A 17,798-nucleotide genomic window follows, 5' to 3' on the forward strand; every position below is an offset into this window, starting at 1 on the left:
AGATGAATAAACCTTAAAGTGAATGTAACATGGATCATGTTTAATAAATGTAAAATGTCATAAAATGTAGTAAAAATAAATGTAATCTAAAAGAAAGAATGAGTGATGTGATTCATGAAGTCATAATGAAGTAAATATGTGAAGCAAATGAGGACAGTCCAGTTCCGTCCCAGGTATTTCTAGGTGTGCCACCACCACACAGTCCCTTTTGATGATGACCAGCTTTGGGTCCGGCCTGGGACTCCTGAAGTCCACCACCATCTCCCTGGTATTGGTGGTGTTGAGGAGCAGGTGGTTGGAATCACACCATGTGACGAAGTCCTGAATCAATTCTGTCCAACTGTCCACTCCTGATACAACCCACAATGGTTGTGTCGTCCGCCAACTTCTGTACAGGCAGAGCTCTGAGTTGTACTGAAATTCCAGAAATGTGATCCTCACAGCGCCACTGCCTCTGTCCAGGTGAGAGAGAGATTGGTGGAGCAAGAAGATGATGGCATCCTCCACTCCCACCTTCTCCTGGTAAGCAAACTGCAGAGGGTCAAGAGTGTGGTGGGTCTGTGGCCTCAGACCATGGATCAGCAGCTGTTCCATGGTCTTCACCACATGCAACGTCAAGGCGACCAGCCGGAAGTCATTCAGCTCCCCAGGATGTGGTTTCTAAGGGACTGGATGTCTTCCACAGCTGGGGAACCCTCCCCTGTCCCAAGCTCAGGTTAAATATGTGTTGAAGGGGGTCTACCTCATGCAGGCCCTCAGTAGTAGCTGTGCTACTCTATGCAGACCTGCAGCTTTGCTGTGGCGCAGCCTCCTCAGCTCTCCACAGACCTGAGCTACTGTGGCCTGTTGTGGGTGGTGTTGGGGGGGTGGAGGTGTCCTCTTCTGTGCTGGTGATGGCTTGTGAGAGTAGGAGAGTGGGGTCTGCTGTGTTCAGAGGGGTGAATGGGTAGGGGTGATCAAACATATTAAAGAAATGGATCAGCTGGTTTTCCTTTCCCATGTCCCCCTCAGTGGGGGCACCGCTCTTAAGGTGGATTTATACTTGCAAGGCATCTGCGCCACCACTGTAGGCTCGGCGTAGCTCTGCAGAGGCCCGATGCGCACCTCTTCTAGACCTGACATACACCCCTGCTACGCAGACAGTTACGCGGAGGTACTCCCTTTTGATTGGTCAGTTTAGAATTACGAGTTTCCGGATTTCTGGATCTTCTTGCTGAATTTGTGTGGTAACCGCTGTTTTTAAAAACAATACCCAGTGGATCAAGTTGATGAGAGGCTGATCGAATTATTTTGTTTGCTTCCACAAGATAATAAAGACACTGAACTTTACTGGACGCCATTGTTGTTTTAAAACAGGAAATACCTACCCTACTGAACTAAAGTGAACCACCAAAAGAACTCCGACCTGGTGAGTTTACCGGTTGATACCACCCCTGCTGCCACCTTCAGGTTAGGAGGAGAAACTGTAACAATACCAAAACGACACGTCCCCCCTATGCTCAAGTGCAAGAGCAAACTCACCAGCGTTAGCTATGTCATAGCTGACCGCATGCAGACGCTGTTCGAGTATAAATCTGCCTTTAGAGCTGCAGCCTGTCTTCATCCCCTCCCACACCACCGACATGTTGTTGTTCTGCATCCTTTGTTCTATTTTTCTTCTGTACTGCTCCTTTGCCTCCCTGACTGAGTTCCTTCTGTATTAGTTTAATCTCCTGTGTCACCATCTTTAAAGACTTCTTTTTCTGGTTCAGAAGGACTTTGATGTCACGTGTTATCCACAACTAACTACAGACTATTATAGTCTGTAGTTAGTCACTTAGGTTTTGACATAGCTGGCTCTCCAGCCGCGGCATGGCTTCCTTGCATCCAGAGGAAAGCATGTGTGGCGAATGATACATTTTGGTTTAAAAAAAGATAATAATTTTAAATTAAAAATGACAACGCTATCTGGGGATTTTTACCCCAGGAAATCTTGCCTGAAAAGGCACGTGGTTTCAAATTAATGCACCCGGACAAATGGATTCACAAATTAAAAGTAATATTTTATTAAAATAAATACAGGGGTTAAAATAAATAAAATCACTCCAATATAAAACCAATGTGCAATGGCTGGGTTCTTATAGGGATCACAATGAAAACAAAAAGAAGGGTTTAATACATCCAATAAAAAAACACAATACTAAAAACCTATAAAGAATCCTCTACAAAACTATAAACAGGTTGCATCCCTTTCTTGACAGCCAGATGCTATTGGATGCTAGTGGCGATGACCCATCTGCCGCCTGTCCAGGATACCTGGTGGGCAGGATCCAGTTCAATGGATAACAATTCCAGAATAAAACAGCAGTATGTCCGTCAGTGCCGACATGTGATGTGCCTCAGTGCAAACTCATCCACTGGCCTGGCGGAACACACACAATTCAGGTTACTGGTTCACTGGGTTTAGAATAGCTTCGAGAGGGACAGCAGCCTCACCATACATGCGGTTTTCTACAGGGGGAGAAACTAATACTGCCAGACGGCCTTCATGATCCCACCCTGGCTTCAGCTCCATTCGCCACCAAGCTACTCAGCGACTGATCCACAAATTGGGAAACCCCCTGCTGCCAGTGACGGCAACCTGTACGCAGCGCGCCGCTGCACACCACAGGTATACTCAGCTGAAAGGCTCGATCACCTCTGCCATGATGGCTCGGAGGTCTCCCAGGGCCACCCAGAAAGAGGGAATTCACCCTGACTAGCAAGCTCTTATCTAATACACCAACCTTCGCTCTGTTCCATAGATAGATTACACCTGGGGAAGGAGGTGCAATTAAGGGAGGAGAGGGGGACAAGGGAACCGACCTCATCCTGCCACACACGGAACCTCACCGATGTGGGACTTTGCTCTGAGTATGTAAAAAGTTTCTCGACTAAATGAGTCTCGGCATTAGAGAATCCATATCCATAGGATACAGTAATACTAGGACATGTAGCTGCTAGAGAGGCACCCACTCGCATTAGTATCGGAATTGACGAGGGTGACGTGTCAAAGGTTTAACTGGGACAGATTTAGGCAACAACAAATGGGCCCTGGCGTTTTAACCCCAGACCAGCCCATATACGATTATGCACACCACAACTCCTTAAAAGTTGTACTTCCGTCTGGTCTCCACCTGCTGTTCCTTCAGCTCCAAAAACCAGATCCAAGTTTTCCTTGGTGCCTCTCTATCCAGGCTCTAAATGCCACAGAGAGAAGATGTAACTGCTCTGTGCACCTGCATTACTGTGAGCCTTATTTTTAGATGTTGGGCTGATCACTTGGTGCATCTATCTTAATTAGCTGCTCATAATTATATATTTTATGTTTCTTGTGTTTTTATGTCTTATGTGTTAAATGTGATTGATGATTGTACATGTCTGCTGTAAACCAAATCGCCCTGTTGAGGGGCAGATTAATAAATGGACGTGAAGCCATGCAATGAGTTAAAGAGAGTCAAATGTTGGACTCTGATGAAGAGAAACAGCTTCAACAAAACATATGGTAAATAATTTAAATCTTAAGGGTTTTATTTCTGTATATTGTCCATAAACACCAATACAGAACATTTTAATACAAAAATATTAGGTAGCTGACTTCTTAAAGATAAAAAATAAATAAATAAATAAATAAAAAAATCAGAAATTTGCTCACTGTTAATGTTGATGAGTAATGGTTAAAAATAATCTCACTTTTAATAAGACTAGTTCAGGAAGATCTGCTGTTTTAAAAAGTTAATACCAGCAGTTAACTAGTCAACACAACCAGTTAAGCAGTAAACACAACCAGTTAACCGGTGAATAATGTTGTCAGCTTAGTTTAAGTTAATCAAAGTAACATGAATGTAAAACAGATTTTATCATTGACATGAAAGTTAGAGTATGTCACATGACTGAAAATTAACATGTGACTGAAAATGATGTCATCAGAGCAGACATTTCAGTCACAAAGCTGTCTGGGGATATTACCAGATGTCATGCACTTACCAGTTGATAATAGTTATTATCAAATTATATTAACAAAACAAAATTACTCATTTAGGTGAAATATGTGTCCTTGATCTGTATATAGTGATACTAAATAATCTACGACTGAACATCTGTTTAACTCTGTTTTTTAATAAATATTTATGTTTGGTGAATAGAAAAAATATGTTCTCATGAGTTCTCTGAAGATGCATTAACCAACATTTATTGTGTGCTACTATTTACAGTTTTGAGGCCAACTTTACCAGGAACAGAGAACATATACAGAATAAATGTATATTATGTTAGTTTCAGTTTTAAAGTGATAAGTGGATAAAAAGGTAACTGAGGTTTTATAAGCCCCATAAACATATCACACAGACACAATCAAACCAAAGGGTTTATTTTCCTTTGGGTACAAAGAGCACAAAGGTGTGGCATGTCTACTGTAGGCAGGATACAGAGACATGACCAATATCTCTGGAACCAGCAGAATCTCAGCTTTTATATGACTCCTGGTTTGTGGGGAGAAATTAGCAGAAGCTCTGAAGTGGACAGAGCTGTTCTCGTTGTTTCTACATTCCCACACAACTGTGTTTGGTTTGAATGCCAATGCTTGGTAGAGTCTTATAGCTGAGTTTCTCCTGTCATGTTGCTATGCTACATGTTAGCATTGCTGCTTCCTGCTGTCTGCTAACATCCGCTGGACTGCAGGACCTCATGCTGGACCTTGTGGAGGGGGTCTTGTCAAGAAGAGGTCAATCAAGGCTGAAGATGATAAAATATTGTAAACTACTGCTGGACTGTACAAAGTTTTAACTGTTGGGTGGCAGGTTTCTTCTTAAATAATCAGTATAAGAGGATTAACTAAACTTGTTTTTCAGCATCAAGCCTGAGGATTTATCTTTTGAGATAACATAAATGTGGTGACGCTGCTACTAAAAACACACAGAAATAAAGATAATTTTAAACAAAAAAGTCAAATCTACAATAAGTGAGAAAAATGTGTCCAACAAGGATTCATGTGGTCAGATTACCAGATGAAAAGATGATTCTTCTTTTCCTTTAATAAAAGGGTTGGCCATCCAACCACCACTGACATACACAACTGTAGCGTGGACAGATTTCCAACAGAGTCCACTCTGTGGAGATAACTTGTGCAGTACATGTCCCTGTATGCACACTTGAGTCAAAAACAAATGCAGGCCCCTATGTAGGTGTCCCTTATCATTCCTGTTAAAATCTAATCATGAGCCAGTCTTTCAAAGCCTGTCTACTAACTTTTTTTCTGAGAATCTGATCAGTAAAATGGCTGCTTTTCAAACATCCAACAAACATTGGTTCATCACAAAAACTGTTTTAGCATCAGAGTTCTGTGACGCAAAGCTGCATGTTGAAGTTAAACATTGACTTGCTTCAGTTTCCTGAAACTAAAAGGTATCTCACAGGTTGGTTCAAACCAGTGTGGAACTGTCCTCATTTGCGAACAGAGAAAAAAGACACTTCATGTATGAGGTAAGTGAAACTGAATATACAATCAATAATAAGTTAAAAAGCCACTTTTAAAAAGCATGTCATATTATTAGTTATTTAATCATTTGCATCCGGTGAGCATGGGGCTGTTTAGGCACAGCAGAGTATGATATGGACGTTAATTATCATTGTATGGATATTGTTGCTAATATAGAAACATCAAAACCCTGCAGATGGATGGAAAATCTACACAAACGTTTAACAACCGTAATGGTTAATAGAAAATTAAACATACAGACTTTATTTTCAGACCTTTATCTGAAAGATGTAAAATCTACTTTTAATTTACTGGATTTAGACACCAGAACATGAATAAAGGAAACTTTATTACAGATATGAAGCTTAAAGTGCAAAGTCAAGAGATAAACTAACATTTAGTTGCAGTATTAATATTCACACTAAAAACTACAGATAAAACATCTTGGACTATCAACCCTGTACATGGGAAGCTGAAGCCTACATTTGGATGAAAGAGCAGTTTTATCATCAGAACCGTCGACTATTGTCGGCATAAAAAAAAAAAAAAAAAACACCGAGTGAGACATTCTTCTTCTTTTCTCTCTGCTGAGAGTTGCACATGCACAATAAAGTCCACTAGGGGAAAAAGTATGGCGGCGGACTAGGGAACAAAACGGTGGCAGAAAGCACCAAAAGTCGGGGATAATTTCACATTACACTTACAAAATAAATTAAATACATGCAAGATTTAAAAGCTGAAAGTGGGTATACATACACTGAGGGACTAATCAGGAACAGGTGTGGTGAATGAGCTAAATCAAACCAGATGCACTAATGCCAGTTTCAAAGTTTCAAACTTTGTCAAACAAAACTAATTAAAGATGAATTTAATGTTTTTTCGTTTAATTAACAGTCAACAAGTCCTGCAGCTGAGCTTATTTCTGTTTCCAGCAGAGTGACAGTATGGCTTCAGCATCCAGTAAGTCCACTCAGATTTATCTGCATCACTTTGTAACGCAGGACTCCTCAGAGACAGATCAAACTTAACAGGTTTATTTACAGAACAGTGTATTAAGGAAGCAACTTACACAGAGGAATCTTATACTGGAGTAAATCCACACATACAAAGAGTCAGGACTCGAAAGGGAATGGAGAAAAGTCCACTGATGTTGCTACGTTAAGGTCCGACAAGATATGAGTGTGGTACTGGACTATAAAAGGACTGAGATAGAAGATTGGGTGCAGGTGTGACTGCTTAACAATCCAGGGACTGACTGCTGTAGTGCAGGACAATCAGGGGAGTGATTACTGGGGAGTTTGGCTGGGCAGAATGTGACAAGGACTGGTGCGGGTGTGACACACTTCAATATATATTCAGGTTTTGAGTGACGACTTTGACTAAAAAAAAAATCTTCTGAAAAGAAAAATACTTAGCAAGAATTTAGTCAGAAAAGCTAAAAAACTGATCCTGTTGAGAACACTGCATATATAAGAATGTAAGACTGCATTGAACTAAGTTGGTCTGAACAGATTTCTGTATAAAAATAGTGATTTATTGGTAGAGAAGGGGTGGATAGAAACTTGATAGAGGGTGGAGTATAGGTTGATAAGAGGTGGTGAAAAGATGGATAGAAGTTTGATAGAAGGTGGAGAATAGGTGGAGTGGAGCTGCATAGAAGCTTGATAGAAGGTGGAGTGGAAGTGGATAGAAGCTTTGTTGAAGGTGTAGTTGAGGTTGATAGAAGCTTGATAGAAGGTGGAGTGGAGTTGGATAGAATCTTAATAGAAGGTGTAGTGAAGCTGGATAGAAGCTTGATTGAAGGTGAAGTGGAGGTTGATAGAAGCTTGATAGAAGGTGGAGTGGAGTTGGATAGAATCTTAATAGAAGGTGTAGTGAAGCTGGATAGAAGCTTGATTGAAGGTGAAGTGGAGGTTGATAGAAGCTTGATAGAAGGTGGAGTGGAGTTGGATAGAAGATTGATTGAAGGTGGAGTGGAGGTGGATAGATGCTTGACAGAAGCTTGATAGAAGGTGGAGTGGAGGTGATAGAAGGTGGAGTGAAGGTAGAGAGGAGCTGGATAGAAGCTTGATAGAAGGTGGAGTGGAGGTGGGTAGGAGGTGGAGAAGAGATGGATAGAAGTTTGATAGAAGGTGGAGAAGTGGTGGAAAGGAGGTGGATAGAAGTTTAACAGAAGGTGGAGTGACGGTGGGGAGGAGGTGGATAGAAGCTTGACAGAAGGTGAAGTGGAGGTTGATAGACCCTTGACAGAAGGTGGAGTGGAGGTGGAGTGAACACTGATAGAACCTTAACAGAAGGTGGAGAACAAGTAGAGTGGAGGTTGATAGAATTCTAATAGAAGGTGGAGTGGAGGTTGATAGCAGCTTGATAGAAGGTGGAGTGGAGGTTGATTGCAGCTTGATAGAAGGTGGAGTGGAGGTTGATTGCAGCTTGATAGAAGGTGGAGTGGAGGTTGATAGAAGCTTGATAGGAGGTGGAGTGGAGGTTGATAGAAGCTTGATAGAAGGTGGAGTGGAGGTTGATAGAATCTCAATAGGTGGAGTGGAGGTTGATAGCAGCTTGATAGCAGGTGGAGTGGAGGTTGATAGAAGCTTGATAGGAGGTGGATAGAAGCTTGATAGAAGGTGGAGTGGAGGTGGAGTGAACGTTGATAAAATCTTAACAGAAGGTGGAGAACAAGTGGAGTGGAGGTTGATAGAAGCTTGATAGGAGGTGGAGTGAAGGTGGTGTGGATAGAAGCTTTGTTAAAGGTGTAGTTGAGGTGGGGTGGAGCTGGATAGAATCTTAATAGAAAGTGAAGTGGAGGTTGATAGAAGCTTGATAGAAGGTGGAGTGGAGGTGGATAGATGTTTGACAGAAGCTTGATAGAAGTTGGAGTGGAGGTGGAGAGGAGCTGGATAGAAGCTTGATAGAAGGTGGAATGGAGGTGGAAAGGAGGTGGATAGAAGTTTGACAGAAGGTGGTGGGGAGGAGGTGGACAGAAGCTTGATAGAAGGTGGAGTGGAGGTTGATAGAAGCTTGATCGGAGGTGGAGTGGAGGTTGATAGAAGCTTGATAGAAGGTGGAGTGGAGGTGGATAGAAGCTTGATAGAAGGTGGAGTGGAGTTGGAGTGAACATTGATAGAATCTTAACAGAAGGTGGAGAACAAGTGGAGTGGAGGTTGATAGCAGCTTGATAGAAGGTGGAGTGGAGGTGGAGTGAACATTGATAGAAACTTAGCAGTAGGTGGAGAACAAGTGGAGTGGAGGTTGATAGCAGCTTGATAGAAGGTGGAGTGGAATAATAAAATAATAATACATTTTATTTAAAGCGTCTATCAGGACACCCAAGGATGCTGTACAAAAGAAATAAAAGAAAACATTAACAGTTCAGGAAAATGAAACATATACAAAACAATTAAAATCCAAAACATAAAAGGCAGAGTGGTGAGGATGTGATTGAAAACAAGGTTACAAACAGTATGATGTTCTGAAAAGATGGGTTTTGAGTTTGGAAATGAAGGTGAGGAGAGAGTCGGTATTGCAGAGGTCAGGAGGAAGTGTGTTCCAGAGTTGGGGAGCAGAGCGACTGAAAGCTCTGCTCCCCATGGTGCTAAGGCGGGCAGGAGGGACAGAGAGATGGATAGAAGAGGAGGAGCGAAGACATCTGGAAGGGGTGACTATGTGGAGAAGGTCTGAGAGGTAAGAAGATAAGAGCTTATGTATAGATTTGTATGTATAGAAGAAAATCTTGTATTCTATCCTGTACTTAACTGAAAGCCAGTGGAGTTCTTGCAGGATGGGAGTGATGTGATGAAAGGAAGGAGTTCGGGTGATGATGCGGGCAGCAGAGTTCTGAGCCATTTGGAGTTTATGAAGGGATTTTAGTGGGAGGCCAAAGAGAAGAGAGCTGCAGTAATCCAGGAGGGAGGTGACAAGGCTGTGCACAAGGATAGAGGTGGTGTGGGGGGTGAGGGAGGGCCGAAGACGGTTGATATTGCGCATATGGAAATAGGCTGAACGGGTGATGTTATTGATGTGTGAAGTAAATGATAAAGTGCTGTCGAGGATGACACCCAGATTCTTGACCTGGGGGGAGGGGAAAACTGAGACGCTGTTGATGGTCAGGGAGAAACTGTTAACTTTCGAAAGGGTGGATTCGTGCCAATAAGGAGAATTTCAGTTTTATTACTGTTCAGTTTTAGGAAGTTGGAGGTGAACCAGGATTTTATTTCCAGGAGACAGGCAGAGAGGGAGGTGGGTGGGAGCGTGGAATTTGGTTTACAGGACAGGTAGAGCTGGGTGTCATCCGCATAACAGTGGAAACAGATATTGAATTTACGGAAGATGAGACCAAAGGGAAGGAGATAGGTGATGAATAGAAGAGGCCCCAGGACAGAACCTTAGGGCACACCAGTGGAGACTGGGGAGGGATCGGAAGTGAAAGATTTGAGTTTTATGAACTGAGTGCACCATTGAGATACAAGTGGAAGCAGAAAAGGGGAGTGGAAGTGACACTGAGTGAGGAGAGTCTACTGAGGAGGATGGAATGGGATATGGTGTCAAAAGCAAAAAAAAAAAAAAAAGCAGCACTTGAGTCAAGGAGGATCAGAATGGAGAGAAAACCAGAGTCAGCTGCGAGGAGAAGGTCATTGGTTATTTTAATAAGGGCTGTTTCGGTGCTGTGACGGGGGGGGGGGACCAGATTGAAAAGGCTCATACGGATTATTATTGGATAAATGGGAATGAAGTTGAGAAGTGACTGTTTTTTCCAGAATCTTAGACAGAAAGGGTACATGGGAGATAGGACGGAGGTTATTGAAGTCACTGGAATCTGACCCAGGTTTTTTTCAGAATGGGAATGAATGAAGCACTTTTGAAGGAAGATGGAACAACACCAGTGGAAAGTGAGGGGAGAATAATGGCAGTTATGAGGGGAAGCAGAAAGGGGAGTTAGGATTTGACAAGAAATGTGGGAATGGGATCAAGGTGGCATGTAGAGGGCTTAGATTTCAGAATGAGACTGGTAATCTCAGATGGATCAGGGAGTAGAAAATGAGAAAATGGTACAGTCTGCATGACGGGGTCAGGTGTGTAAGGAGACATAGAGTCGGAGCAGAGGTGTTGGTGGATGTTGGAGATTTTCTGGGTGAAGAATAACTATAGAGAATTGCAAGAGTCAGTGGAGTAGAGATGGGGCAGCAGAGGGGGGGGGGGGGGGGGGGGGGGGTTGGGTTGTTGAAAAATGTTGTGCAGTAGAGTGCAGAGTGCAGTGTCTCATTACCTTCCGACATGGCACAAATTACTTCCTTCAAGTATATTTTCTACGTTTACAGTGTCTGAGGGGATAAATCCTAGAAGACGCAGGAACAGCTATGAATTCCTGCCACCCTACAGTAAGTTTTTAAGACTAAACTGCTTCTTTGTGGGTTAAACTCATGACTGATGGAAAAATGCAACCTAAACAAAATCAGGAGACACAACAGAACAACTCTAAAGGGATATTTTTTATAGTTTTATTAACAGCAACAGACTGCATTCAGAAATGCTGTCTCCTGCTTTATTAACCAGTTTGTAAGTGAAACTAAAGCTTTTATTCCAGCATATAACTAGAAATAAATGCATGTATGTGAGTTTTTAAAGTGCTATTTTTATTTCCTGCCATTTCAGTGTCAGAGCTGCGCATGGTTGTGCTGGGGGGTCGCTGGTCTGAGCAGAGTTCAGTTTTAAATTTCCTGCTGGGGGAGGCTGCATTCACCACTAAAGAAGAACTGAACCACTGTGTGAGAATCCGTGGACTGATTCAGAACACAGAAACAGTTCTTGTCAACATGCCAGATGTATTGTCTCCAAACCAGTCTGAAGACCAGATAAGAGAACATGTAGAAAACTGTGTGAAACTGTGTTCTCCTGGACCTCATGTGTTCCTGCTGGTTCTGCAGCCTGAAGACTTTACTGAACAACACAAACTGCTGCTCTGCACAGTCCTCCAACTCTTCAGTGACGAATCTTTTAATCATTCACTGCTTCTCATATCAGAATCCAGAACACAGAGTTTATATCAGACCTACATCTACTTACGTCGCCCACCTTTACAGGACATGATCAGACGATGCAGAAAAAATGCCCTGAGGATGAAAGTCCACAAACCTTCTGACTTGCTTAGAAACATAAAAGAAATCATAGAGCTGAACAAAGGAAGACATGTAATCTGTCACAGTGTGAACCCAAGGAGAGATCCCATACCTCTGGAATCTGCTCCATCTGGTGGTGAGTCTGAGAAAATGTTTTAATAAAGATCTTATATGATTTGGTAATTGACTCTTACATAACAGATGCATTAACATAGAGACCTGAAGTCAGAATTCCTTTTTTTCACGTGTTTTGTACCAGATCTGCTGGAAAACAAGTCAGTGGAAATGTTTTCTAAAAGTTATAAAGTGTGCCATTTACAAAGTGTCGTAAACTGTGCTCTCAGATTTCGGAGCTCTGCCTACAGAAGTTCAAACTTCCTTCAGTTACAGAGCAAAGTTGGATGGATATTCCGATTTTTGCCTTCAGGATTAATAACTTTTAAATAAAGAGAAACCAAATTATTCTAACAAACAGAAAATACACAACAAGCTAATTTCAGAGGTAACTATAAAAGTTTCCATGATGGTTGGATCTGTCTCACCTGAAGGCATGAAGCAGGTTTATATCACCCTGGTTGGAACAACTGCTGTTCCCTCAGCTTGTTAAAGGGCTTTTACTAGCTGTTAACACCAGCTAGGCTCCTTCTGTTGTCCATCATCAGTTTCAGTTGCTGTAGCTCAGAGTTTTTTCTCAATAGGTGCAGCACTTTGGAGAAATGTTTTTGTTTTAAAAATGTGCTTAATAAATAAAGTGGATTGGATCTTCCATTGATTCTGTGTTTGCTGTTTTACAGGATGTGGAATTAGCATCATGCTTTTTGGAACAAGTCAGTCAATGAAAACAGTACTCTGTAACTTCATTATGAAGAAAAAAGACCTGGATTTTGCAAGATCTTGGAAAACCAGCCAGGTTTTCCACGGAAGATGGAGAGGAACGAGCTTGATAATTCAGAAAGCTCCAGAAAGTCTGAAAATAACGAGAGAGGAGATGGAAAAGTGCTTCTGTCCTCCTGGACCAAATGTTTTGCTGCTCTTGGTCAAGCCTTCTGACTTCACAGAGAAGGATAGAGAGAGTCTGAAGTCCAGCCTGACTTTGTTTGGTAAAGATGCCTTTAAGCACACTATGGTCATCGTAACACATGAAGGTGATGAAACAAACTCCTCTTTGCGGGAGCTCCTTAAAGAATGTGAGGGAAGACAGTACAACATGTATGAACGTGATCATCAGCAGCTAATGGAGAAGATGGAAAAAATTGTGCATGAAAACAAAGGAACCTTCCTCACTATCACAGGAGAGATGAGAAGAGCCAAGTGTGAACAGGTGAAAGCATCTTTAAACTTGGTTTTGTTTGGGAGGAGAAGAGTAGGGAAGACTTCAGTAGCCAAGGCCATTTTAGGTCAGACAGAGCTTCATTCAGCCTCCAGTTCATCACAGTGTGTTAAACATCAGGGAGAGGTGTGTGGACGCTGGCTTTCGCTGGTGGAGATGCCTGCCTTGTATGGAAAGCCTCAGGAGGCAGTGATGGAGGAGTCACTCAGGTGTGTCTCCCTTTTTGATCCTGAGGGGGTCCATGCCTTCATCCTGGTCCTACCTGTGGGTCCCCTCACTGATGAAGATAAGGGAGAGCTGCAGACCATCCAGAACACATTCAGCTCCCGAGTCAATGACTTCACCATGATTCTGTTCATGGTGGAGTCAGATCCTGCAGCTCCAGCTGTTGCTGACTTCATTGGAGGCGATAAAAACATCCAGGAGCTCCATCAGAGCTGTAGAGGACAATCTGTTGTTCTCAACATCAATGACAAGCAACAGATCCCAGAGCTGCTGGGTGCTGTGGAGGAGATGCAAGCTGACCAGAACAACTCTTATACAACCCAAACCTTTGCATGTGCACAACTGGATCAAAATGTACAACTGCGTGCTGAACTTTTGGAGCTCAAAGCAAAGATGACCGTAACTGGTATGTTCTTTATTCATTCATCCATCTCTCTCTCCAGCTTGTGTGTGGAGAGTGAATGTGTGTGTGAGGGTTGATATAAAGGGTTTTATGCCATCCCAAAGCTCCAATCATGGTGACCCAAGAGTCTACGCAGGGTTTTAATTGTTGCTGTCTTCTGGACAGAGACCTCACATGTCGGCCTCTTTGATTGCTCAAACCTAAGAACCTCAGACCCATTCTTACTTATGATATTCCTGAAAACTAAGGGTCACTAACTCTGGCCCCTGAGGGTCAATGTCCTGCAGATATTTCCCTGCTGCTACATATCTGATTTAAATTGATGGGTCATGAAGAGGCTTGTGTAGAACCTGACAAGAAAACAGGACAGTGACCCTTGAGGACGAGAGGTGGTGATCTCTACTGTAAACTATCACAGCTACCTGGTTACATCCATCACTGCACCCTGTTAGCCTGGTGTGTGGTTTTAGTTTTAACGTATTGTGGGTCCTGATGGACTTTTTTGTACAGCAGATAGTGGTGCGGCTGCCGTACTAGGTTGTTTTAATGAGCCTAGGAACTTTCCACCATAATAGGTAGAGTTTATCTGCAGTACCAGATGCTGTTCCTTACAAACTGCTCTATCAGCACCCAGATTTCTCACAAAGGCTCTTCTCTTAGGATGATGACTTACCAGGAGTAAGAGTGATAAAGAGTTCATGCTTTGTAATGTGAGAATGACCACCCACCTCATCCTTTTACCCTATCCTGAACCATTTTCTCATATGTGATAAAACACATCAAAAGATACAAATTTGTATAAATTTGTATATTTGTATAAAAGGGCCTCTGCAGAAACTGTTAGTGATAATTTCTTTCTGTATTGAAATGAGATGACAGAGTTAACGCTGCAGCTCCAGATGGTTGGACAACCTGCTCCTTGTTCATATGTAGAGTCTTTTATTTATTTATTTATTTTTTATATTTACGTGCAACTTCATGCCTCTGTTATTATTATTATTATTATTATTGTTGTTGTTGTTGTAATTTCTTCCACCCCCGACACAATTCAACATTGACTCTAATCCCATGTCCTGTAATTGTGCAGCTGATGAAGAGAAGCAGAGTCCAGAGAGTCTCAGGATTGTGCTGATTGGGAAGACCGGCAATGGAAAGAGCTCCTCTGGGAACACCATTTTGGGAAGAAAAGAGTTTGAAACCAAATCAAGTCAAAACACAGTCACAAAGAAGTGCCATAAGAAAAAGACAGAAGTGGATGGACATCCTGTGTTTGTGGTTGACACTCCTGGTCTGTTTGACAACAGTTTAACCCATGAAGAAGTTCAGGAGGAGCTGATGAAGTGCATCCACCTTCTGGCTCCAGGACCACATGTCTTCCTATTGGTGATACACATCAGGCGATTTACACCTGAGGATAAGGAGACCTTACAGCATATCAAAAAAGTGTTTGGGAAGAATTCTGAGAAGTTCACCATCATCCTTTTAACTGGAGGAGATAACTTGCAATATGATGGACAGAACATTGATGAGTACATTGAAAAGGAAACTGATGATTCCTTCAAGAAGTTAATCTCTGACTGTGGAGGGAGATACCACGTTTTTAATAACCGCGTTAATGAGCGCTCACAGGTCAGTGAGCTGACAAGAAAGATCAACACCATGGTGAAGGAGAATGGAGGCAGTTGTTTCACCAATGAGATGCTGCAGCAAGCTGAAGCAACAATGAAGAAAGAAATTCAGAGAATTTTGAAAGAGAAGGATGAGGAAATTGAGAAACTGAGGGAAGACATGATGAGACAACATGAGGAAGAAAAGAAAGCCATAAAGAGGAGGACAGAAGAAGAGAGAGCAGACATAGAAAAAGAGAAAAAACTGATAGAAAAGCAACTTCAAGACCTGGAAGAAAACATTTTCAAAGAACAACAGCAGAAAAAGAAAGAACAGGAAATTAGACAAAAAGAAGAGAGGAGAAGAAGAGAGGAGGAAGAACAACAGCAACAGAAGTGGGAAGAAGAACGAGATACCTTGGAAAAACAAATCATGTCAGAGTCAGCAGAAAAACAAATCATAGACAAAAAACTGGAGAAGTTCAGACAAGAAATAAAAGAAAAAAGAGAAGGCTGGGAGAAAGAACGAAATGAGTGGTGGGCAAACAGATACCGGGAAGACAGAGAGAGTCAAGAGAGGGAGGAAAGAAGGTTTAAATGTCTCCAAGAAGAATATGAGAGGAAAAAAGACATGCATGAAAACATACAAAGGAGAAAAGAACAAAGCATGAGAGAAGCGCATGACCAAGAAAAGAAAGAGTTGGAGGAAAGGTACAAGAAGAAAATGGAAGACATGGTCAAGACGTTCAGAGAGGAAGCCAGAAAACAAGCAGAGATTATAGAGAAATACAAGTTCTACACTTCCTTCCTGAACGTTGCAGATCATACTGTTAAACCATGCCATGTCATGTAGGTCTATCAGGATCATGTCTGTTTTCTACTGATACAGGTTTATATTTTCATATGTACAGGACCATACAATACTTCAATCTGAGCTTTTTGGCTTTATTGTCACATTGCTCTAGATGATCAATAACAAAGAAAAATTTAACTCTTACAAACTTCCCACCAAGACTTTTTGTTTCTTTCCTTGTCGAGTATATTGTTATTATTGTTGTATGAAAAAGTCTGCATTGTTTCCCCAAGATCATCCTTCTCCTTTCAATAAGCTGAAGCAGTGAACCAGGAGCCTACATCCTGATGGTGTGACATACCTCACCTCAAAGAACACAAAATCTTTGATGTGATACATATCAAACACATGTTCATCCATTCCTCCAAGTAGTGAGGAATGGAGACTTCTGCCATTTCCTTGTAACATATTTAGTAGGTTTCTGTTGTCAGTGTGCCAGTTTTCTTCAGTTATATCACCCAGGTACACAGTTATAAACAGAAAGGGAATATTTATTCCAGTATGGATCTCTTCCAAGTAGGGTCTAATAAACTGGCAGCTCCAAAAAGATATGAATGTGGCCAGCTTCCATGGTCCCACGGAGTCTCCAACAAGCATCACCCTTATCCCAGTCCTGTTTTTGGATGGGTGTAATAAAAAATCTCAATGTTTTTCCAACAGAACCCAGTCCATATGTTTGACGATGTTGATTCACTGTAAATCACATCATTCCTGCCAATTCTCAACAGCGATCAATGTTTCCCCTTCTTTTCCCCTGCTTCCTCCTTATGTAGTGTAATGTCTAGTTATTAACATCATGTAGGTAGTACAATCACATTAAGCAAATTTAAGCATAAGGCAGGGCTACTCAATTCGGTTCTACGAGGGCCGCAATCCAGCAGGTTTTCCATTTATCCCTGCACCAACACACCTGAGTCAAATTAGGTGGCTCTAACAGCCAATCAGGTTCTACACAATAACTCATTAATTTGACTCAGGTGTGCTGGTACAGGGATACATGGAAAACCTGCTGGATTGCGGCCCTCGTAGAACCGAATTGAGTAGCCCTGGCATAAGGCTTTGTTTCTGTAAGTATTACATGGAGCCAGCAAACACAATGACCTTCAGGGTAGACAGTATCACATGAACTTGGTAAAGTCAATTAACAACTAACGCTCCAGATGTTTAGGTTAGCTCAGGGGAGGTGTCAGAGGTGAACTGAGAAATGTTCAATGTCTGTGAACGTATGTAAGACCACTGGTATGCATGGTCAGTGGGATTCCCTACAACTGGCCAGAGACCTCACAGATGCTGCAGATCTGTTTAAGATGTCACTTTTTGGAACAAACCTTTCTTATTTATCAAGGTATTGTCTGGAGCTCTGTTTACTTCCAGCTAATTTTTGTCACATCACCTGCTTCGAGTAGTTTACATCAAAATAGCATCGCAAACCAGAAAGGTGGTCACCACCCAATGGTGTCCCCTCATGCTGAATACCTGATGCTTGAATACCTTCATGTATTCCAGAGATGACTTTACTACACTTTCATGATTAGGTTAAAGATACACACCTGTATAAATCCTAACCCTTACTCTTCCAGAATTGTCTTCATATTTTGGTAAAAGTGGTGTCAATAAAAATCATCTTTTTCCAAACCAAAGTTTTTCTGAAGAGTTTCAAAGCTCTGGAGCGCCTCCATGTGTAGAAATGAGGTAATAAGTTAAGCCTTTTGTAAACTAATTCTTAAATCTGTTATCATTTGTATTTGGTGCAAAGTCTAAGGCTTAAGCTGG

At 41.9% G+C, this 17,798-nt stretch overlaps 1 protein-coding gene across 1 annotated transcript; it reads left to right on the forward strand.

Annotated features, from left to right (window-relative positions):
- Positions 1-5,431: 5,431 nt before the first annotated feature.
- On the forward strand, positions 5,432-16,855 carry LOC121634349 (GTPase IMAP family member 8-like). The gene is made up of 6 exons (XM_041976912.1): positions 5,432-5,499; positions 6,389-6,454; positions 10,810-10,869; positions 11,144-11,743; positions 12,402-13,568; positions 14,653-16,855. Exons 2-6 carry the CDS (start codon positions 6,439-6,441, stop codon positions 16,023-16,025), a joined length of 3,216 nt encoding a protein of 1,071 aa, XP_041832846.1. The 5' UTR covers positions 5,432-5,499; positions 6,389-6,438; the 3' UTR covers positions 16,026-16,855.
- The last annotated feature ends 943 nt before the right edge of the window (positions 16,856-17,798 follow it).

Source organism: Melanotaenia boesemani, chromosome 23, assembly GCF_017639745.1.
Source record: "Melanotaenia boesemani isolate fMelBoe1 chromosome 23, fMelBoe1.pri, whole genome shotgun sequence".
NCBI lineage: Eukaryota > Metazoa > Chordata > Actinopteri > Atheriniformes > Melanotaeniidae > Melanotaenia > Melanotaenia boesemani.